General features: G+C 36.7%; 1 protein-coding gene across 9 annotated transcripts in view; it reads right to left on the bottom strand.

Moving 5' to 3' along the window:
• ATP11A (ATPase phospholipid transporting 11A) overlaps positions 1–24,134 on the bottom strand; it is a 132,401-nt gene that overhangs the window by 10,410 nt on the left and 97,857 nt on the right. For 7 of the 9 annotated variants that reach the window (XR_013926139.1, XM_080376049.1, XM_080376050.1 and 4 more), the window contains exons 14-29: positions 23,791–23,954; positions 23,391–23,462; positions 21,671–21,744; positions 21,326–21,429; positions 19,413–19,594; positions 18,495–18,746; positions 15,811–15,985; positions 14,436–14,538; positions 13,999–14,144; positions 12,969–13,028; positions 11,280–11,407; positions 9,576–9,711; positions 8,993–9,016; positions 3,464–3,529; positions 3,065–3,168; positions 1,018–1,183 (exon numbers count right to left, since the gene is read on the bottom strand). Coding sequence is in view for 8 of the 9 variants with exons in the window: in XM_080376049.1 (XP_080232175.1) it covers positions 1,018–1,183; positions 3,065–3,168; positions 3,464–3,529; positions 8,993–9,016; positions 9,576–9,711; positions 11,280–11,407; positions 12,969–13,028; positions 13,999–14,144; positions 14,436–14,538; positions 15,811–15,985; positions 18,495–18,746; positions 19,413–19,594; positions 21,326–21,429; positions 21,671–21,744; positions 23,391–23,462; positions 23,791–23,954 (1,956 nt within the window). In the remaining variant the exon portion in view is untranslated. The remainder of the gene's footprint in view (positions 1–1,017; positions 1,184–3,064; positions 3,169–3,463; positions 3,530–8,992; positions 9,017–9,575; positions 9,712–11,279; positions 11,408–12,968; positions 13,029–13,998; positions 14,145–14,435; positions 14,539–15,810; positions 15,986–18,494; positions 18,747–19,412; positions 19,595–21,325; positions 21,430–21,670; positions 21,745–23,390; positions 23,463–23,790; positions 23,955–24,134) is intronic. The other 2 variants (XM_080376052.1, XM_080376046.1) reach the window with 1 other exon arrangement.

The raw sequence follows: 24,134 nt of genomic DNA, 5'->3' as shown, positions 1-24,134 counted from the left end.
TTCTCCTTTTGGGCTGATCAGAAGAAAGGAGACTAGTACTCTTCCCATTGGCACAGCAAGGCACATTTAAGTGAAATAGTGTATCAGAACAGGCAAAATGTAAGTTGAAATACAAAAAGAGGGAAAAATGATTACTAGAATGTGAATAAGTTTTAATACATGTGTTTTTGTAACAGGCACAGCATCAGTAAAAAGTAGTGTGCTAAGAAAGTATCATATGGCACAGATCATGCAATATAAATGTTGGCATGAGTTTACTATATATTCCTTACCAACTTACTATATATTCATCACATTTATTTTAAGTGTATAAATTCTAGATTTGTTCAACACACATGCAGTTGTAGAGTCCCTTGGTATGGGATTGCAACTGCTTGTGCAAAGCCCTACGTTAAAGGGGATTTCAATAAAATCACACGCTCCCTTCCTATTAGTTTTATTTTGAGCTTATCTTATTTTAGCTGTTTTCCATTTCAGATAAGTATGCTCAGCTTGGACGGTAAATGCTAAAATGTCCACGTTAGAGTTACATTTAGGCAGTAAAATGACTTGGTGTGAAAGATAATTACTTCAATTCAGGGGTGTGGGCAGTGCCTCTGAATACTCCAGAAGAGCAGGCACACTTGCTGTCCAGACCAATGGAAGTGCATCCGATCCATCCTCACGGAGTTCCCAGTCCCCTCGCCCTTATCTCCTCAAATCAGAAATCATGTTGAGCCATGTACCTGCCTCCCACCATCCTCACAAGCTGATTTCCCGGTGGTTGCTGGTCCAGAGGCACAGGGTTTGCCCCAGGACTCAGGTAAATACCACCTGGCAGCATGTTTTACTGTACTGCTCAGAAGGGGCTGGTGTACAACCTGTGAGTGATATACACCTGTACTGGCTTCAGTGGTTAAACCACAACACCACAGATGGGGAACCTCTGTTCTAATCTTGTCTCTAATCTTGAAAGAGGTCTAATTATTAGAGAGTTGTGATACAAAAGACTAGCTTCACAATGAAAAATATTTTTACCTGGATTCTTTCTGTTGCTGTAGGCCACAACTGTCTGCATAAGACCTTCTTGAGAACATCTGGAAGAAGGCTGACAGTTATGAGCAGAATTATACCCAGCCACGCAGGACCACTAGACAGCATTTGCATGAACACATAATACATCCTCTGATAATTGAGAAAAGGCCTGGCAGGAAAAAGATTAAATAGATATTACACTTCAATACGCGAGACTGGCAACGTTAAATACAAAAGTTATGACAGTGATGAAATATTTCAAGGTCAGCTTCCCAGTTTGTGGGAGTTCATCCATCCCAGTTTTCTCAGGAGATCTAAACACGCACTGGCTAAGATAACTATCTTCCTCTTGACTTCCAGGCTGCAGGAAATACCATGTTGTCCTCTCTCCCATGCTGCCTCTCCCTTGCAAAGACAAACTAAAGTCACATTTGTATTCTGTTTATGCTCTTCCATCTACTCCTTATCTTGCCTCAGATATTTTCCACCTTTCTTCTCAGTGTTCCACCCATCACTTCCCTCCTCTTTCCCAACGCACACTCGTTTGCCTGTATCCTCAGGATAAGGCTTGTTGACCACATCTTTTTTCATAACTCTCAAGCTCCCCAAAGCAACTCTCATGGTGTCATGTTATGCTCCCTAACCTGTTCACCACGATGGTATGTGCCCCCACTGTCACTACCTTCACTTTTGTGTCTCCCTGTATCTCCATGGCAGCTGTGTGGTCATTAAAATGCCATCACTGTACAGTAACGGGAACCGGAGGCTGAATTTACTAAGCGCAAAGACCAAAGCACACTTTGCAGCAACACTGCAGTATAAAGGCCTCCTACCAGTAGGGCTGTTTCCTGCTAGTTTCCAAAATTTGACAGAATCTTTGCATTCTAAAAAGGTGGCCACGTTAAACTACATTGCTACATGTAAATAGTCACATCTCTAATACACAGCAAGGCTGGCTGGAAAACATTATCAGGAAAATTCGTTTTTGCAAACTGTTTTCATTCTGATGCTGAAGAAACTGAGATCTGATCTTAATGGGGGAAAAAAAACCCAAAATCAACAACAAAACAAAACAAAGAGGCTACTGAATATCCAAGGAGTTGACAGGTGGTTACTCATTTGCAAAGGACACATTGAAATACAAATCCTTGCTCCAAATTGGATGGCACCTTAATCACCATGCAACAGTTAACCTCTGCTTTCTCTCTGGTCCCCTAAAATGGTTACTTGTATCTACAAAGCAGAACAGCTCCAGCAGAAGTAGTCAGAAAAGGTAACCTTGTAACTGGGCACTCTACAGGTGAGAAATGCAAATTAAGTTCCTGATGGCTATCAGGCATAGTAAGAACTTGAATTTGTTTCAACTCTATCTCCTTCCCGAACATTTCTCTTTCAAGTAAACGGAATTTTTTAATAGATAAAAAAAAGGCAAACCAACCACTTTCCATCAGCTACATACAAGAGTTTACTAATTCTTAAAAAGCTTGTTACCAACAGTAGAACAAGTAGGTGCTCCGACATTGCTCATACAGTAAATCTACTTTGCTAAACAAGGGGACAAATAATGAGCTCAAACACAAGGACTCCTGGTCATCCACACAGCTTCAATGTGAGTTCCACTCCCTGTCTCTAGTTTACACTGCTACAGCTAGCTCCCTCCAAGACAAGCCCAGGAGGCAGGTGACTGGCCCCAGGCTGCACAGATGTGACCCACTCCATGACATTTTGCCTCAGATATGAAGCCTCAGCTCCTTAGACCAACCTTTGCACTGCTTCCCACTGACACTACTGAGCAGCCCCAGTAGCAGCCTGAAGTCTGATATTCTTCTCCTCATACTCTTCTTTAAGAGTATTTTAGCAGACAGTCAGTGAAAGAAGAGCTGAGCATTCTCTAATTACCATTACTGATGTGTTTAAAATGTGATTGCTGTTGGGAGTTCTGCAGTATATAAAAGCTAAATTTAATTCTGTTTGCAACAAGAAGGTGAAATACGTAATAACTTTGTTTCTGAAACAACTTTTGCAATGAGATTTAGATTAGGGTTCATACCAAATAATTCCTCCCCAGAGCAGAGAAAAGATAATGTAGAATACCAGCGATCCCCAGATCATGAAGTGATTTATCCATGTCCAATAGTGAGTATCTAGTGCAAGCTGAAAAAAAAACAAATGAGATTATATGGTGTTATTACTATCTAGAAGTAACAGAACACTCAGCAGGAAATGAAATAAAATGACACCCTTTGAAAAAAGGGAAGGAGTCTGCACAAAATTAGCTAAAAAAAAAAGTTTTTCAATTTTGAGGAAAGTTAAGAAGGCACAGATAGCAAAATCTGTATATAAACTAATATGACAATGTGTGGTTGTAGAGGGAAACCAATATAAGTAAGCAGCAACTAGAAAACAAGCTCTAAGAAAGTTTCAATGGATAATATACAGCATAACTTACCTTCAATGTAACCGTGAATACGAGCACAGTAAACACCAGTGTTCCAAAGGTCCAGTTTCCAAACATCTATAAAAAATGGTCCAAAGCAGTTACAGGTAATATTGCCCAATACTTTGGTGAATTGTCCAGAATAACCTCTTAAAGCTATATATTGCTTTGTATCAGGAACTGACACTTAAGCAAAACTACTGAATTCTTACATCATTCCACCCATTCTATCCAGTGCAAAGTGTTTTGGTTTCTTGCCCTTGGGTGTACACACCTCAGATTTCATTTTCAGACAGGAAAAAACCACAATCAATGCACTCAAGCATTGATCACAGGTATGTTACTCAATAAAAATCAAGTGTAGCACAGTTAATGAATCACTGAGATTCACAAATGAACTGCTGTATTTTCATTAATCTTCTTGGACATCATCTTTTCTCTGATCTCCCTTCTCTGCTGTCCTTGGTACCCCAAGTTTCTTGGGAGGTTCAACAGCATGTTACACAGATGAGTAACAGTACAAGAAAGAATGTGATAACCATCAAAGCCAGGTAAGTACCTAAATGTTCTACATACATTCTAAGACAAAACACTAATACTAATTGTGGTTGATTTTCTCCCCAACTGCATAATGAAATAAAAACAGGGTTTTTTTTGTGTTTGGTTTTGTTGGGGTTTTTTGTTGGTTTAAGTGGGCAGAAATGATCATTAATGCTGATGGAGGGAAAAACTAGTGGTGAGTACGGTCAAAGAGGAGTGCCTGGACTGCAGCAGTTATCAGATGACAAGGTTCCGGATCCAGAGGAACACTGGGAAAGTAAGCAACAGAGTTAGGTCACTGTATTTTAGGAGAAGAGACTGTTTGATTCAGAGTATTGCATCCATGAAAGACAAGGGTGCCCAAGACAATGGAAAGATTTTGGAAGATACAACCGCTGAGGTCTCATGAACTCCCTTCTACAGGAAGACATGGAATTTCAGCAGAAGGCCCAGTTGGCCAAGCAGGATGTTTCTCAATGAACAAAAAGGCAAAATGGGAGCATACAAGAGATGACAATATGGGCAGGCAGCAAACAGGTAGCATAAAGTCATTACTTGGGTACAGAGGAACAAAGACACAGGGCACTGGGACAGGCTGCCCAGAGGGGCTGTGCAGCTGCCTCCTCTGGGGACATTCAAAACCTGCCTGGACACAACTCTGTGCAACCTGCTGTGGGTGACCCTGCTGTAGCAGGGGCTTGGACTGGATGATCTCCAGAGGTGCCTTCCAACCCTGGCCATTCTGCGGAGCCCAGCTCAAACTGTGGTTAGTGAGGGATGTTGAGGGTGACAAAAAGGATATTTACAGGTATCCTTGCTTCAAAAGGAAAAGGTATGTCCACTGATGGAGTGGTAGGACAACCTAGAAGAAGGTGTGGAAGTGCTTAAATATTCAATACTCTGGATATTAGTCTTCATGACCAAAACCTGCTCCTTGCATTTAACAGCAAAGCTGGGGAAGGAGCAGCCGACAGTGTGGAAGCAACAGGTTAAGGAGTTGTTAAGGAGGGAGAGCACTGGATGCAATGTATTTTGAATTTAACAAGGTGTTTGACACTTGACTTGGACAGCATTCTCATTCAGAAGATAAGGAAGCAGGGGCTGGGCAAACAGGCTGCTACTTGAGTCGAGAACTTTCTGAACCACTGGACTCAAAAGTTTCGTGGTCAATGTCCTTGACGGTTGGCTGCTCTTGATCAGTGAACCACACTAAGGACTGATGCTGGGGCTGATATGGTTGAATGTCTCTGTCAGTGGCCTAGTGGTGACACACAGAACATCATGAGCAAGCTCCCAGGTGATACAAAAATAGAGAATAGTTGACAGTGAATGGCAGAGTTTCCATCTAGGGAGACGAGACCTCCACTGATTTGAGAAGTGGGCTAATAGACATCTTATAAATCAAACAAGGAAAAGAGCACAGTTTTACACCTATGGAGGAGTAACAACATATATTGGAACTGACTGGCTGAGCAACGGCCCTGCTGAAAAGGAAGCTGCAGTGGGGTTACAGTGGACTCCAGGGTGAATACAATCCTATACCATGTTCTCTCTATACGTCCGGGAAACTGCAAACTGAGCTGTACTGGGAGGAACATGGTCACTAAAGAAAGGTTATTACTCCCGCCTACCCAGCTACAGGGAGGTTGAACCTGGAATACCATGTCCAGTTCTGGGCCCCTCAGTTCAAGAGGGATGTGAAAAAAATTGGAAAGGATCAAGTGGCAGGCAACCAAGGTGGTTAGCAGTCTATAGCTATCCTGTGATGAGAGGTTCAAGGACTTATTTACTGTGGTGGAGGGGAGGTCAAGGAACAACCTAGTAGCTACCCACAATTATTTTAAAAACAATTACAAAGACGAAGAACTGGAACAAACCTCTCTTCAGCAACAAGAAAAAATCTGCTTAGGTATTAGGATAATTTTTTTTACCATGAAGGCAGAAAAACATTGCAACAGGTTGCCCAAAGAGCTTATGGAATCTCCATCCTCAGGGATATTCAAAACTTGAAAAAGACTAGACAAAGCCTTGAGCAACTTGATTTTGATTAGCCCTGAAGAACATAGGGAATTGAACTGGATCACCTCCAGGGTCCCTTCCCATCTACATTATTCTGTATGAGCTCACCCAATACTAGATGACAGGGGATCCACACAGGCAAGTGACCACATGAATGTGCTGCAGCAGGAAAAACTCTGAATGGAGACTACGGCCAGCCACAAGACAGAAATCTGTAGGAAACTAGGCTGAGATAATGTGATCAACTGGGAAAGGAAAATGATTTTTAAAAATAAACAAATGACTGGCTGAAGAAGATTCATTATTCTGAGTAACCATTTCATTATTTTAAAATTACTCAATGTGTGACCGAGTGTACAGAACACAAGATGAAGTGGAGAAAACCTTTAGCATTTTGACCTTTTGGTTTGGTATGTAATACAATAATTTTATAGGGTCATGCCATCACTACAGCATTTTCTGTGCCCTGAAAAAAAAATCAACGCAGTTTAAACTGGACAGGAATCTGGTTCAGGAACTTCAAATTATGCCATTTACTGGCTTTCTTCTGCAGTTAAATTTTACACAATACTCTCATGTCGTATCTGGCATCTCTCAGAGAGCCTAGTGTCAGTCTAAGTTTCTGCACACTGAACTGATGTGTCCGTACTTCCAATAAAAGCTTTGTGTGTCAGGCTAGAAAGCACCGGGCTGCAACCAAACTCTTCACCTACCCAGCTTTTTAGCTCAGAAAATGAGGTCATAGCACAGGGTCACCAGACTCCGTAAGGCTGCTAATTTGGCACAGAGAAAGTTAAGCAGAGCAATATGGGATGGTGTGAGTTACAAAATCTCACAATGTATTTTTTCAGCATTGAGTATCTGAAGATACCACTCATGTCTTCAGGCTGTGAATCAGCCTTTTGTAAGTCTGTTTGTTAACAGCTAGTTTATTAACAAATATTTTTCTGTGCTCTGCTCCCAGCCTATACAAGACTTCCCCTCCTTCTTCTGTGACTGTATTTGTTGATCTTCCATGTTCCAATTCATCATTCTACTCACCTTTCATCCTTGCTGTTTTGTATTTCCCAGTCTGTTATTCCTTTTAACTCAGTTTCTCCTACCTATCTCTGAACCCAGCTTAACAATTATACTTAATCCACACCACATCAAATGTTAAAATAAAAAAAAAAAAAAATCACACAGGAAATACATATTCTCATGTGGGTAAACTAAGATCACATTGTCAACCTGCAATTACTTCTATGGGGCCTTCTTTTCTTTTTACCTTCCTTATGTAGTTGGTCTCTGACTATATGTTTTTATACCACCAACCGTGATGTCATATCCAGAGTGGAACACCATACACACAAAGCAGTATCACAAATCAATAGCAATTAGTAAGAGATAAATCTTTGGCATCTTATTTTATTTACCAGGAAATGACAGGCAAACATTTATGAAGCAAATTTCAGTGATTAAAAGTACACTTTTCTATTATGCTAGTAATATCACTCTACAGCATGCAAACAGTTTCAAACAAATTTCTAAATACTGAGAACCATCACTGGGGGGATTATGCTTGGAAGCAAGCTTAATGGTATGCAAATTTTAGTCTGACACAGGCATCAGTCTAAGTGAAAGACATTGACTTTCTTCACTTTTTACTAGTTTTGCAACAATGCTGATTAGTTCATTTCTGGAGGGAAAGGTTAATTCAAAATTTTTGCTTCGGCACCCATTTTAACAATTTGGAACCTAACTTGAATCATCTTGTATCATTAGTGTTACTTTCAGCTCTTTTATCCCCTTTCCTGCTTCCTACCTTTTCCTTGTTCCATAATAATGTTGTGGTAAACCTTTCAAACCCTCAAACATTTCATTGACTTTTTCCCTATCTGAGCATAATTTACGTACTTGGAAATAAGCATCAACACCAACTAGCATTCATGTTATGTATGAACTCACATGTGTATCTCTGACAACAGTAACATTTGCAAGCCTTTACATATAGAATTGCAACTCAGTATCTGTAAGTTTTATACATACACATGAGCGTACATACTGAATAATGATGAATTTTCTAACGCTCTCTGACACTCAAGAGTCAGAATGTCTCATCAAACAACACATTTATCATCAAATATTAACAAGGGTATCTAGTTGTAGATGTAAACATTCAGAGTTTGGAAATCAGGCACTAGTCTGGCTTTAGAGCTTTAGCAAGAACAATTTGATTGAACGTGGGCAACAGAATTCAAGTAAAATTTCAAAAAGGAACCCAGTCATAATATTTGCAATGCAAACCATTTACAAACTGTGTGCAAGTATAAGAAGTCTAATTCTGAGGACTATAAATACAAACTGATGCAGAATTTGAACATCTAACAAGAACATAATGGTACCAGGAAAAGAAGTGCTGCAGTGTACAGTTATGTCTGACGGAAATTCATTCTGTCCTTAGAAAAGCTCTTCCTAACAAGTGTTCTCTCACACACTAGCAGTTTATTTCCCTGATAGATGTCACAAAGATGGTATGTAATGATATTTGAATATTGCATTTCTAGCAAACATGTATATTACATATAGTTAACAAATATTGTGCAGTTTATTTTCTCTCTCACTTTGAGGGTCTTTTCTAAAGCCATTCAAGCAACTTATAGCAGAAATTGTAATCAATTTTCTATAGCGAAGAGGGTCAGCAACAAAATGTAGGTTACAGAAAAGCATAGAACAAAACAACAAAATGCAAGGAAGCAAAAAGCTTACTTATTTTTTGAAGTTCATGGCTCTACCACACCTGATATATGGAGTATAAGGTATATTAAGGTACAAGTTCTTTATATTTTCAGTTACAAAGTAGCAATAAAGAACATTTCTATCTATAGGTTTAAGTGATATTTTGAAACAACTATAGGAAATATTTAACTGCTCTTTAACAGTTTAATTAAAGAACAGTAAAAGATGAAATGGATATCATGACAAATCCACAATAAGTCTTACCATGTGAGTGCTGGTTGTCATTAGCTGAGGATAGGAAGAGAAGCAAGTAGCAAAAAGAAAAAAGCACACAAATAAAATAGACCAAAATATCAATGGGTAAAATAAATAAAATGCAAAAGTTCTAAAAATTTGCATTCATGTGACTGCAAAGCAAGTAGATTATTTTAAGCTGCCATATGTAAAAAACAATTAAAATATTAAAAAGCTTGTCATATTTAAGCTCTTTTATGATCATTCGTAACTACTCTACCAAGAGTCTTTTGATACATTAATCAAATATTCATCAGATGCATGTTAAGCACGAAACAGAAAAGTTACTATGTAAATTCTGAAGAAATACTTGGAATTTATGATATATATTTCTCCTAAGTTGTATCTAGTCCTATGACTCTGTTTACTGACACACCGTACATCCTATTTGCATGGTTTCCTAAACAGACAACCCATCTATCTCACCATAATACATAAAACAGTTATCACCTGTGCTGGAAATCTTGAATAAAACAATTAAAACTATGTTCATAGCACAATCAACATTTAAAAAAAAATGATCTTTGATTGACTGATCAAATCCAGCACTAACCTGTCCATTGCTGGTCACAACTGTGTTGTCATACAAGAGATAGGCACCAAAGAAAAATACCACAGCATCAAACACTCCTAGGAATGTCCAATAAATAAATGCACGCCAGCGCAGCAAAGCATTCTTGGCAACATCTCTGTGTAAAACAGGATACATGCATTCTTTATCAGCATGTTCAAAAAACCTAGACAAATCATGTCACTCATACTGGTTTTTGAAGGAAAAACAATTACGAGATCCCGTGCAAAACTACCTTTATACAAAAAATATCTGTTTTCCAGTATTTGCTATGCATGCAATGATCCGTAGATTTTAAATGGAAACACTAGAGGTCTCTAGAGACTTTATTTCCCATGGGGTATTTTCATACAAAATATTCTAACAAAACAAAACATTAATTTTATGTGGAATGTGCGAAACAAGGATTTTGCAGTTGAGTTGAAACTTCAGGTGAAAGTGGATTCTTGAGTGTTTTCCCACAAAACATACAGGGATTGGTCAACAATGGGACTGTTCACTAGCATGCATTTTCTTAATACAGAAAAAATTAAGTATTACAACTTTAGTTCTGGCCCACAGAATGAGTATATATCAACTTGGCATATATCATAAAATACATCAACCAGAACGCAGTCAAATGAAAACCCTGAATTACAGAAGCATTTACTACCGATCAATATTTTCGCTCTTACGCACTTTAAAAACTGTCTGATGACCATATGAAGTCATTTCTCCCTGCAGACTACCACTATACAGCGCAAAACCATATGTGGCTAACAATAGCCTCATCTGGCCCAGGACAACTGCACTATCGCCCAAAACAGCTTAGCAGTATCATCTGTTAGATATCAAAACCCAAATGTTTTTGACCAAATAACCTCCGCTAGCTTTCAAAAGCCAAAAAGGTCTTCTGAATTACCATTTCTAAACTGAAAACATTTAAGATATAGAAGAGAAAATAAAAATGGGGGGATCAGTTTCAACAGTAATATCTTGTTTTCCTTTGCAATTTCATAGGTAAGAACATATCACTGCATTGATTAACTTTTGGGCATCTAATATCACCTCTCTCAAAAAATGTTTTCCCTTTGACTATCTACTACTGCTCTGAAATGTACTGTGTTTGCAGCTACAAGAATCAAAACTGGGCACTATTCCTCATTTAGACAGCCACATGCAGTTAATTGGTAAGAACTGTATTTCAAGTGGCTAAGAATCTAAACCAGTCACCATTTCAGTGCCTAGAAGCCAGGCAGCAATATGCAGAAGTCATTGTTGGACACCACACAGAACATATCCTATGATACAGCACCACCACTCAGTCCTCTTTTCTTTTAGAATAAAACATGTATATAGAAGAAACAGTACGTTTTCTCTTTTTAAATTATTTCTGTTCCCCATGGCTCGAGGACAAAGTGTACTAAAACGATTCATATTTTGATTGGTAGAAGAGTAATTCTATTTTGCTCTCACTAACATAGCAAACGAATGGTGTGGATTCAAGTATGTAAACATTCATGTAACAATACATGTGTATCTGTTGTGGTTTACAAATTGTGCACATGGTCTTCAACCCTTCTGTTGCAGTGTATCTGATGTTCTACTGTAACCTTGCGGCACAGAAATCCTGAGGGCTTCCACTATAACAGAGCTAGATCCCACAACTGAACTGTCAAACTCTGGGGCACAATGTATTCATTTTACCTGTATAGGGAAGGCTCTCTCTTGAGTGTGTCTGCACTGACATGTTGTTCCATTAGACCATACAAGAGGATAGGAAGGGAAGTGAAGCTGATATTGTACAGGGTTAGATACGCAGTATCGTATAAAGTCTGTAGATGGAAAAGAACTAAATCAGCCAGTTTTAATTTTAAAACACTATCCACTGCATGACACTTGAATTAAAATGAACGAGGCACCTTCTTCAGAAAAAACTAAACTATTACCACGTCAGAATTGAGGCAAATATCCCTGAAGAGCTGCTAACTGATATAAGACACAATTCTGCACTTGTACCCCAACCCTCTGGAGGACAAAATGTCAACTAGAAGATCAATTTAATAGTCTGGTCCACATATCGGCCCCCCCTCCAGTTGTTTGAACCACCCAAACTGAACAACAGCGGATTCCTGTAGAGGCAGAAATTCCTCTCTGGCACATCCACCCCCCTTTTGTCTCCTCCACATGTATATGACACGGAGACATGCAGGGAGGATCAGGGAGTACTACAGAGGTTCTTCAGCTGTGGGTAATGCAACGAACTGTACAAAGGCACACCTCAACATGTCTTTGATACTTCTTCCTGCTGAACTACTTTTTCATGTATCATCATTGTAACTAGCCCTCAGACTTACCATGTCACCCCATAAAAAGGGTTGGTTTTTCCCAACATCTATTTGGTGATCATTTATGCTGTAAAAATTGCTGTCAAAACTCCCTTTTTGATTTAGAATTACATTTAGCACTTAAAAGAACAGGAAAGGAAACTAAATTTTCATCAATGCCTGCTTTCATAGCTAAATCCTAATAATGCTTGATAAAAATCTACAAAGGTTTCAGTGGTCATTTGAAATTAAAAACAAAACAGACCAAAAAAAAGTAGTTCTGTCATTTTTACTCCTCCTGGAGCTTTCTTTTGAGACATTCCACGAATTCAAAGCAACAGTACTATCTTCCAATTAAATCCTCCTCTCGACCAATTTAATCCTGAAAATATTAATCCTCTTTTTGTCTAAATCCAGTCATTCTTTCCTTTGTTTCTGAAGAAAGCAGAGGCAGACTTTTCTGCACAAACTAGACAAGAGCAAGCAGGAAAAGTAAATAAACAAAACTTCAGAGAGGAAAAATATTGTATCCTCTCCTGAATGATGGCCCTTTTCTGGTGAGCAGCAGTTCACTTTTTCTGTCTTTCCGTGTTTATTTTTTCAACTAATTGAATGCTACTGTTTGTCTGAAGTTTGCAATTCATACCTGTACACGCCAGAGAAGACTAGTTTATTCTTCCATTTTCATTCTGAATGCTAAAAATGAACAACTAGTTCAAATACCTATCTTTCAGGATTGTCTCTGTCCACACTTAATAAGCTTAAACCTGAGAGACTGTAAATTTCCCACAGACATTGCACTTTGCATTGCCATTTTCAAATTTCAGTTTCCTTTATTCTTTGACTTTGAAAATAACTTTTATGCTTTTATGATAATTCATTGATTTCTGTAACTTAAGTGCAATTGCCACTGAAAACCACATGAACCAAAAGCGATACTCTTCTTTTTACACTGTGTAAACTAACCTAGAAATTTTCTTAGCTGAACAGGCACCATGTTAAAAGGATTCATTTTTAAAAAAACATGCGAAAGAGAAAATGGGGCAGTGAGGGAAAAAGAACAACTAACCTGTTGTGAAAACCCACAGAAGAACTGATATAAAAACTGAGGAAAAATGAAGCAGACATTCTGAAAAACAAAGTGACACAGTCATCAAATGAAATACAAGCACTAATTTATATGGTATACAATGACATAGCTGTGTGTATCATAATTTTATAACACTAGTAACAGTGAACATTGCGGGAACAACAGAAAGAGCTGCATACATTAAACATCAACATTCTCAACTTACAGTAGTACTGTTAAGAAAAATGCTTAAAATATTTTGAAAGCAAACTTATAAGGCTAGAGTTTCAAAATTCAAGGGCAATGAATTTTGTGACCCAGGAGCACAGCTCAGTCAGAGGCAAGGCAAATAAGGTGCAATCCGCAATAGGACACAAACTGTGATAAGCCAGCACGGACACTGTGGTTAGCCAGCAAAGTAATTTTAAGATGTTTTGAGCTGTGGTACCAAACTTCACCCTCTCCTAACTATACATATAGTTAAACACTAAGATGTTGAATTATCTTCTGAAGGCTCCTTGCTATAATTTTGTGCTGTTTACTGAAAGAACCAGGATTGGTTCCCAACATTTAGACATACAAACCTGTCAAAACAGGGGGATGCACATTATAAACTTTCTCCACCTACACTATCCTAATGAAGTTAGAAACGGATGTAAATGAAGTTATGGTAAGTTCTCAAATACTATTTCCAACCTGATTTAAAGGGCCACTGTAGAGAGAACCCAGACTAGTAGGACAGTCAACATGGAATTTGTAAAAGAAAGAGAGGGGGGCAGAAAAAAACAGACAAGGCAAATTTTGCATTTAAACATACCACAAATTGCAGAATATATCTATATAGAAGCTATTTCACTTCATGGTCTGAATAAAAACCATAATCCCATTTCAGCTTTGCATCTGTTTCTCAACAAAAATCTATTTATGGAATTATTGGGTTTTTGTACCATTGACTGTACAAACTGTATATTGTTAGACATTACCATATAAGTTTTTGAGATTTATGTAATTAGAATAAGCATTCTCCTACCTTATAAAAGAAGTATTGCACAAGTTCAGATATCCTAACATAATAAAAATGCCCATGAACAAGCAACATTTTTTTCAAATGTTTAAATTTAGGTATTGCATAGTCACTGTTTCTTGCTGCTTGACGACCTTCTTTGCCAATGATTCCTTTTAAAAAAAGTGAAGAAGCTGTTTAATAACTGAATAACTATTTCAAAGAGACAATTACTTGAAAAATTAGGTAATAATGCTATGACATTGATCTAATAAGCAATCACCAGTATATTTCATGCTATGACATTGATCTAATAAGAGATCACCACTTACAAAATTCCTGGGGTAAATTCACTAAAAGTTGTCTACAAAATGTATAAGCTGATTCTTTGAGACTACCTATTTTTAAGAAATAGGTGTTTTTTGTCATTTCACTTGAATTAATATTCTAAAAAGCATACCTACCTATACCAACATGTGCTTCTAGTATCATACTGACATCATTTGCTCCATCACCAATTGCTAATGTGATAGGATGCTCCTTTGACAACTTGATCAATTTTACAATCTGGAAAAAAATAGTTTTAAAAACTCTTATCTGTAATAGTTTGCTTATTTGGCTTGAGTGTACGATTACATGAAATCTAATCATTTCATCATATACATCACACAAAACGACCAACACAGTTATATAAGAAATTCTGCAAAGGGACACAAAACCAATATTACCCAATGTAACTACTATGTATAAAGATCACAGTAGCTTCTTCATACTAAAAGTATTTATTCCAAATATAAAATAACATTTTTCAAATATTTCCAAACTATTTTGAGAGAGATGGACAGGAGGAAAGAAGAGAAGAAGAAAGGAAGATGTTCAGATTGCTTAATGCTGTGTAAATGCATTAATAAATTCAAATGGTTCCAGACAGAGTACAATTTCAAAGAAATACTGATATAAAGACTGAAAGATTCTGCTTTCTTAACTGTGCTGCCATTTTTCTTACTATTTAAGAAAAGATAATAGGAATCTGTAAATATCTAAACACTACTGACACAGCAACTGTCCAAAACCGTGACTTCAAATCTCTCCGTTACTAATGATCACCTCTGCAAATCTGGTACAGAGTCAGCTGCAACTAGAAACTTCTACAAACTTCCAGACAGTTAGAAGTACTGGCTACATACTTTTGTTAAAATGAATAAAGGCTACATATGCTGTAACTGAGCACTGAGAAAAAGACATGACAATTTGAAAGGGAAAGTGTATATCCCAGTGTTTGCTTCCTTTAAAAGTTCTTCAGCTATACTGAGATGTTTCAGTAATGGAAGGGTATGTTTTCACTTGATACATACTGGCATACAATAGTTAAGAAGTAGTTAAATATGATAATGCAGACATTTTTCTATCTGGATTCTTCTTTCTTGGCTTACCACTTATGTTAAAAATAGAGAAGAAATATCACTCTACAGTAATAAATAATGCAGGTTCTTGTAGTATCAACAGGTATTAGACTATTCAAAGCTTGTTAGGTTAAAAAGGAAGCAATTAATTCAGTTCATTAATTATGTTTATTAGCATGTAATGACCATAAAATGTGCACAATATGTACGTAAATCAAATTCAGGTGGACAGCTGGGTGCCATTTTAGCATACCATTACCTAAATTGCTTGCCAGTAGAAATTCTCCCCTCCCTTTTTTTTTTGCTTTTTCCATTTTAGAAGATCCAGAAGTAAATGCTAATGTTTAAAGTTATCATAGTAAAACATACAGAATATTAACCTTCAATATTTACATATGTGCACAGCTAACCAGCAGTTGTGAAATGAAATACAAACCTGTGCTTTTTGCAGAGGTGCCATTCGACAGCATAACACTGCGCTGCAGTTCCTGCAAATTTCAAGGAAGAGCTCTCTGTAGTTACCAGAGCTCCCATCTTGCCTTGGTTTCATTATTAATGATAATGCTGCTCCATCAATAATTAAACCATAATCTTGCATATCAGTTGAAAGTCTGTTCAGGGATAAAATATAAACTAAGAGTCACTGCAAAATTCTCAGACATATTTAATTTATCTAAATTTATCAATTTAGTTCTGAAAGCTAATTAATGAAAAAATAATGAGTACAGAATACTGCAAAATTAATATACTTTTAAAGGAAATTCCCTGTATAGGGCTGCTATATATGACATTTTAAGGTTTCAGATTATGTTGAAAATATTCTTTGCTTTCACCAACTCAACGACAGAAATCGGATACCTCAGTTATTTCACCAGTGAGCATGACTGTATAATTAATGACCTTTCTGTTCGGTTTGAAAGGGCTCCAAGAACTGCAGCGAGGTAAACAGAGCCGTAGGAATAAAATTAATGTTGTGGCTTATTCCATAATACAGAGGAAAAAAGTAAAAGGGAAAGGCCTTTGGGACTCTGAAATCTACTTTGATGAGGAAAATCGTCTTTTTTTCCAGAGGTCTACATTTAAGAAAGTAAACCACTAAAAGATACTTGTTGGCCTGGAGAGATAAGGCCACTGTCTACAAGTACAGTATGCATACTTCACATGTAGGGTGGTAGCCAAGTCTGATACAAGTATACATGTAATTATAATATTAAAATACAATAATTATATGTCACCTCTAATATTGCAATATATTGTTATATATATTAATCTATTACTGGTATACTCGTAATAATTTGGGCATTGCTAGAAGTGTAACTATGGTCCCGTGAAGCACAGTTTACCACAACATATGCTGAACAACGGGGGAAGATGGTCCGTGCTACAAGAGCAGATTTCTGCGGCATCCAAACTAGTTGTTTCCAGAGCACCCTTGCATTTGGTGCATTACGGAGCAGCCTCCAGCTCCAGCTCAGCAGTAAGTGATACACTGAGATTTACGTATGCTCTCGTTTCAGTGCTCCAAAGTTATACTACTGTGTGTGGGTTTTCAACAAACACTGTTTCACCAGGACCAATGTTTGTGAGGAAAACACCATATTTATTAATAATAATGTGTTTTAAGCATTTCCATCTTCACGACTAGAACACAAGCTATTTTTGACAAACCATTATATATAAAGTACCGCAAGCCATACTTCGTGGCAGTTCACATTTTCAGCACGTTATTACCATTGGCACAAATAGGGCAACACCATTGCTACACAATGATTTCAACCAAAAATGTAGTATTATGAACTTCAGGCAAGGTAGGGAATGTTTGACATATTATAGTGAAAGATTATCAGCCTAAATTTGAACATCCAGGCAAAAACCTGCTATTACTATCTTAGCCCATTCTCCAAGTCTGGAGCCAGGTAAAAAATTCTGGAGTCTTAACCTCTACAAAACTGTCATTGCACAAGAAGTTAAACAAACATGTTTAAACACACCTCCTAAGGGCTGTGGGACTTAGGCTAAATGTGGTATAGATGACATAGAGAAGGATGACTTATTTAACTGAATATATGAATGGTCTTGATTAGTCTGATGAGGTTTAAGGTATAAGAAGAGCTAAGAAAAATGCTCCGGTCCAGAGTTTCAAGCTGCACAGCTAAAAGTTACAGAAAGTCTCTGCTAAAATAGTAACACAAATGCTTTTTAGCTTGTTGTTCCTTTACTACAAACTTACTACAAATGTATATGAAATGTACTTGTTAGCTGGTTCCATATTAAAAAAAGAAAAAACAAAACACAACAAAAATCAAGTATTCACTATGTCTGGAAAATCAGTAACTTCTTTTCTTAGCATCTTAAGATGGTACAAATGTTTCAGAATCTAATTCTTAGGTTTTTACAGTGGAAAAAAAGAGCAAGTAATGTGTACCAGCTATGAAGCTTCAAGTAAGTATCCTAATGAGTACCTGTATGAAGCACAATTTATCCTATACCTGGTTTTTGCTTTAAAATGCCATTTTCTATCTTATTCCATGTTATGTTTCACTTCTGTATACATAGTACCTATCATTCTACAGATATTCAAAATATACACAAGTCAATGCTTTCTTTACAATTCAGGGCACTTCAAGTATTTTTATGCACACCAGAAGATTTGGTACTATGCTGTTGCCTGACACCTGTCTGTAAATGGAGCATAATTTTCCCTAGAAAGGAGGCCATATATTTTTGCTTTCTGTGGCCTTGGCCTTCTCAAGGAAGTCACACCACACACGAACTCTGATTACAGGAATACATCACATCTGCTTCCTTTTTAAAAGTTAGAAACATTATTTTGCTTTACAATCATTTTTTTCAAGAGCAAGTATTTTTGGAGTGGAAAAATATATCATGACAATGTCAGTTGTGATTTTTCTTTTAGCAGTCAAAGCAGTAGCAGAAATGAGACAGAGGAAGAACCATGACTGTGTATTTTTAACCTATTGCCATACAATAATTCAGACTTTAACAATAGAAACTGAAACACAGGATATTCCTGGTCTTAAGATAATTGATCCATCATTTAATTTTTTACGAAATGCACAGAAGCCCATCCCTGGCTTGAAAATTTAACTTTTTCCTTACCCTGAGAAAGTATCCCTGGTTAAGCTGCCATTGTGTCTTAGGACAGTTTTGCTTAGGTCAAAAAGCACATCGTGTAAACTCTGTTCCTCAATTTTCTTTGTAGTTAGCTCAAGTATTTGTGTATTTCTCCGGAAGAGTTTGCAAGCATAGCAAGTAGCTGCAGCAGTCTCCATTTTGTCTCCTGTCAGAACCCAAACTTTAATCCCAGCTTTCTGCAGTGCTTCAATAGTGTCAGCAGCTTTTTCTTGTAGTCTGTGGAAGTCAATTGACAATACATATTGATAGATTGCTTGGAAATGAGAAATTCAGAAGCCCTGATTGAAAGGTTTCCATAACCAAATAAAAAATTTCAGTAAAAGTTATCAGGTCTAAGAATCTTCCCCAAGGTGTGAATCTAAAAATGTTTAGGGGAGTAGTACATTATAAACAATAAGTTTTGATACTTCCAAAGTGCTCAAAGTCTCACCTTTCATGTATATAGCCTAAAAGACAAGATACTTCATTCTCCAGACAAGTACTTCAATTACAACTTTTCCAGTGCTTTCAGCTAAGGACAAACAGTGAAGTGCTGCTGAGCTAAAGTTACCTCCCAGTTTTAAAAGAGAGGTTTAAATTTTTTTAAAACCTAAAGTTTCTTCTTTCATTTCCTCCATTTTGTAGTTCTTTCCTCCAAAACTTCTCCCTAAAATTTGTTCAATAAGGTAAATGGCTTGAATATACTGATTTTTGTACACTTAACTATTGTTACTACCTTACTAAATTATAAATTTACCATGTGTAACTTTAGTAAGCTATGAGTATGGAATTCATTCAAATAAAGGGTTTTAATAAATCTTTAATCCAGAAGAAGAGTTAAGTGAGAGTCTTCAACAACTTTGTTAACATCACTAAACATATGAAACTAAGAAATGTACATACCGATCTTCAACAGCTGTAGCACCAAGTAAAATAAAATCTCTTTCTATCTTCTCATACACTTCTGCCAATTTCTTTTCCCGATCCTGGAGGGCCAACTTTGCATTCTGAAGCAGCTTCTGTACATTGCTGTATTCTTCTGCTGTGAGCTTTTTATATGCAACGCACAATGTTCGCAGTCCCTCCTAAAGAATGTAATCAAAAAACAAAAGGCCTCTTAGAAAACTCTTCTTAAGACTTCTTGCTGGTGTTGATGCTGGAATATTTGAAAAATTGGAATGATTTTATATTAACATGAAGAGTCCCACTGCTCACTTTTATAGTGAAGCGAGTATAGTATAGACTAGAATATATGTCAGCTTGATTCTGTGCTGCCCTGGAAGCAGTTGTAACGTGGGGGACAAACCTCAATCCTCCAGAAGATGAACAGCTCAGCAACCCAACTGGATGTATGAGATTACCAGGGAAAAGAGAGTCAAGGTAAAAGGTTTCCTTCCCTATGTGTATAATTAGGCAGGTTGAGTCAGTCTGAATAAATAACAATAGTATAAATAGTAGCTCTGCAGAGTCTGATTTTGATGCTGTGTTGCAGCAGAGAAAGGGACAAAACATCACAGAGAGTATCGAAAGTGAAAATCCGACCATGCCATTTCAGTCAAGTGAAAACTAGAATTTAGCTGTGGGTGTTTCAGACCGGATCAGACTTTTGGACTGTGTGATAAATAAGAAAAGGATTATATAGAATGCAAAAGGCAAGGAAAAGCTGCTACAACACAGAATTTTGACACCTCAAATACATGGCCTCTCACAACACCATTTAAGTGGCACTTTATCTTCATAAACTTTAATCCAGTAGGTCTTTACATAGTTACTTATTACCAATCCAAGAAGGATAAAATAGCTCCCTGACTCTTGCTATTGATAAGCGCAGGTGCCAGGTGGCTGCCTGTATCTTCTTTCAGAGGCTTCTGTACATGGGAGACATCCCTATTTCCAGTTATGCAGGATGAAGAAGTAACTGTTGGTCTGGGTTTCTTTCTTGACAGACATTGGATAGATACGATACATAAACACTTCTTTCAGTTTCATTAGCCTCCCTTCACTTGTAATTACCAGACAGCTGTTTCACACAGTAAAGCTTAGCAAAGCACTTTTGATGAAGAATTTTGATGTTTCCCTTCAAAACAAAAGCAGGTAACAATGTAGGTATTTTTTCACATACCTGTTAATAATACTTTGTTTCAGTTTGAGTACTGGATGCAAGCAGATTTTACCCTATTTGTAGGACTGGCAGTCATACTCCATTGCAATGGGTTCTGCATATTTTTGGACACAGCAAAATTCACTGTTTTACAACTCCAAATACTACCTTTTAGGTAAAGCCAAGTTCTGAATTTCTTTTAAAGGTGATCAGGCAGTTTATAGCTCATTTTTAGCAAGCAAAAACACAAGGATGATCACTGCACTGGTTCCCCATAAGAAGCACATTTGTTGCTATACTGTGCTTTAATTGATTTTCTCTTTTAAGAGCTTGTAAAGCAATCAAAGCAGAAAATCATAACTGCTAAAGATGAGGACTGAAAGTAGGAATGAGATTTTCATTGAAGTTTTTCACTTTACTTTCATTCGAAAGTTAATTCAAACCACCACAGCTGTGAAAATGTCATAGTAAAAAGCTAAGTGATGACCTCTGGAATAGCATACAGTTGTGCATATCTAATGCACATATATGCATATCTCACCACAACTGCCATTTGGAAGGTGAGATAGAGGGCAGATTCAAATAAGGGAGAATAACCTTGGTGTCTGGGAAGACAAATCTGTTACCAGATCAAGCAGTAGGTCAGAACACTCAATTTATTTTTTTTTATTTTTCAATACTATCACATGAATAGATCAATAAACTGGAATCTTACCACTGCATTGCGTTCAACTCTGGATCGTATTTGCTCAATTTTGCCTTCTTTAACTCTAGGAAATATGGAAGAATCTGCTCCCTTACAAAACAGAAATATATCACCTAAAAGAGACAGCATATGGAATTCAAAATGGTCAAATATATCTTTCTTCAAAAAAACATCCAAATTACTAAGTCTCCAAAAATATTTCTTCCAATTATTTTATATAACATTTGCACTCATGCTGGTACCTGTTCCCCTTTTTTATAAAGACAGACACACAGACTGTGGTTAATGCTTAATTCTTTGATAAACTGGAAATAAATTCAAGTGAAACAAAAACATTTAATGTGACAGCCCTACCTGTTGAAGATTTAACAATTACACTCATTCGCCGTCTCACAGAATCAAAACTCAAAACCTCTAATAATTCAAACCTGAAATAGAAACAGAATTATTTTTTAAACAACTCTGCTTTTCTAGATCCCTAAACTTATTATTATGACTTCAAGCATATCAATTACAACATGACTTCTAATATGGAAAATTATGTTGAGTACTATGGAATATGTAACTAGTACAGAACGAAACAGCAATACAAACAATACACAGGGGAGGCCCTTAGCTTCCAATTACTTACAATGCTTATAAAGTATATGAATTCCTTCTTATAGTACCTAAGCATAGACTTAGAACTTCAAATGAATAGGTGTTTACACTTAAGTCATTATTTAATATTTTTCTAATTTTGGCTACTCCCATCTCCCGACAGTGCTAATCTAATTTTGCAAATCTTGCTCAAGTGTTGACTGACAAGTTATTCAAGTGAAAAAACATTTATTTTTATGGGTTTATATTTGCCATTGGTTTCATGATTTGATTTTATCCCATGTTCCTTTCCTTTCTAGGAGGAAAAGCTCCTGTTGTACTGTTTCTGTATCATTCATCAGTTTATATACTTTTATCATTTCTCTTACCTATTTCCTTTTGCCTAAGAAAGCCCCCCCCCCCCTTTATTTCCAACACAAACATAAGCATCCCAGTGATTAATCCCAATCTCTTCAGCATTCACCTCTCTTAATACTTTGCTTATAAATAAATCTGCTTCTTTAGTTACATCATTCAGTTCCAAGTCCTTACAATAGCTTGGGATTTAAACCTCTACCAGGACACACGGTTTATTTCATTAAACGCTACGAAAGGTTCTAACAAGGAGCTGGATCAGGCCTCTGTCTACAAACGGTGATGCACTTTGGAGAAAATTCCTAGTAATTACAGTGCTTTCATAAGTCAATAAATGACAATGACTCCAGTTCTTACGAGTTGAGCCACAAGAGTCTGAAGTAGCCTTTAGGAAAAATCCTCCATATTCCCTAAAAGGAGGAAAAATAACAGCGGGGTTCCTATATTCATGGCTAAGAAGTAGAGTACATATGCAGGAAGACCCAGATATACAATAGACTTAACCAGCAGACATCTACAGAAGACTAAGGTAACATTTTCAAAAGTATGTACATCCCATTGAACAGCTGTACTACTTAAATTTGGTAGACCATAATATGAGTAAGAATTTCAATAACATCTATTCCACATGTCAAAGGAAAATAACAAAAAGCCAGTACCCGTTTTAAATATTCTTTGAACCAGCTATAAAAAATTACTCTATAGATATTACCCTCCTGTAAATTATATGCATTATTTGTAAACACAAATTGGGTACACACCATTTTCTATTAAGAAAATATTATTTACCATATAAAAAAGGAAAAATACACCAAATTAAAATTATCAGGACCTATTAGATTAGGTCATGAACCCCACATCACACCTTTGTTGTCATATTAATATTCCGTATTGCATATACTGTCAAACTAACAGACTAAGTGAAAATGTCTATTAAAATAGGGTCTATAGACAGGGTATATTAAAATTATCCATATTACTAGATCATTTATTTTCTACTAAAATGTACAATTTCTGACTTTTCACAATTAAAAATTAATGCACAGAGAAATAACAATTTATTATAAACATCAATAAAAACTCCTCATCAGTTTATTTTGTTATATTTTTAACCACTCACTTCTCTATGTTATTTTCCCGATTTAAGATCTCCATAAAATTGTCCTTCAGCCTTAGATAGGTGTAACCAAGTCTGTAAAATCAAACACACAAGAGAATAAATACAGAAAATACATAATTAAAAAATACATTTTAAGTATGTCATAAGGATTTAAGGCTGAGCTTCTCAGAAAAAAAACACAAAACCAAACACAAAAAAACCAACCAAAACCCAACCACCAAACAAAACCCAACATTTTTTTAATTTGATTTATAAGAATAATCATGACTGTGTTTTAAAGAAATCACCAGCTCTAGACAATTTGGCATTTGTTATTATAATTATTGTGCTGAAAACAATTTTGAACTTCAGTGATTAGATATGTAGATTAAAGCAGCATAATACCCAATTACACACATACCTCTGTATTCCTTCAACTAAAGCAACTTCATCAGGTGATGACGATATATATATACAAGATCTTCTTGAGAGCTGGCTTTTCTTCAATCCATCCACGCTGTCATCATCTTTTACCTGAACGGTGTGGCAAAGACACAGAGCTCGGAAAAATAGTTCCTCTCTCTCCTAAAAAATAAAAGGAATGGTAGTCATTATGTTCAGGTATTGCTTTGAAAACTTTTCTTTTGGAAGGTTATTCATGTCACTGATTACTACTGTTTATTGTCAGATAAAGGCAGTGTCACAGGTCACCTGCCCTTCAGGGGGAGCCAAGTCTTTCCCAATGGTAACCACAAACTGCTTAAT

This window comes from Falco punctatus (genome assembly GCF_963210335.1).
Source record: "Falco punctatus genome assembly, chromosome: 2".
Classification (NCBI taxonomy): Eukaryota; Metazoa; Chordata; class Aves; order Falconiformes; family Falconidae; genus Falco; species Falco punctatus.
The sequence above is the reverse complement of the archived record's forward strand: the minus strand, read 5'-3'. Positions and strand labels throughout refer to the sequence as shown.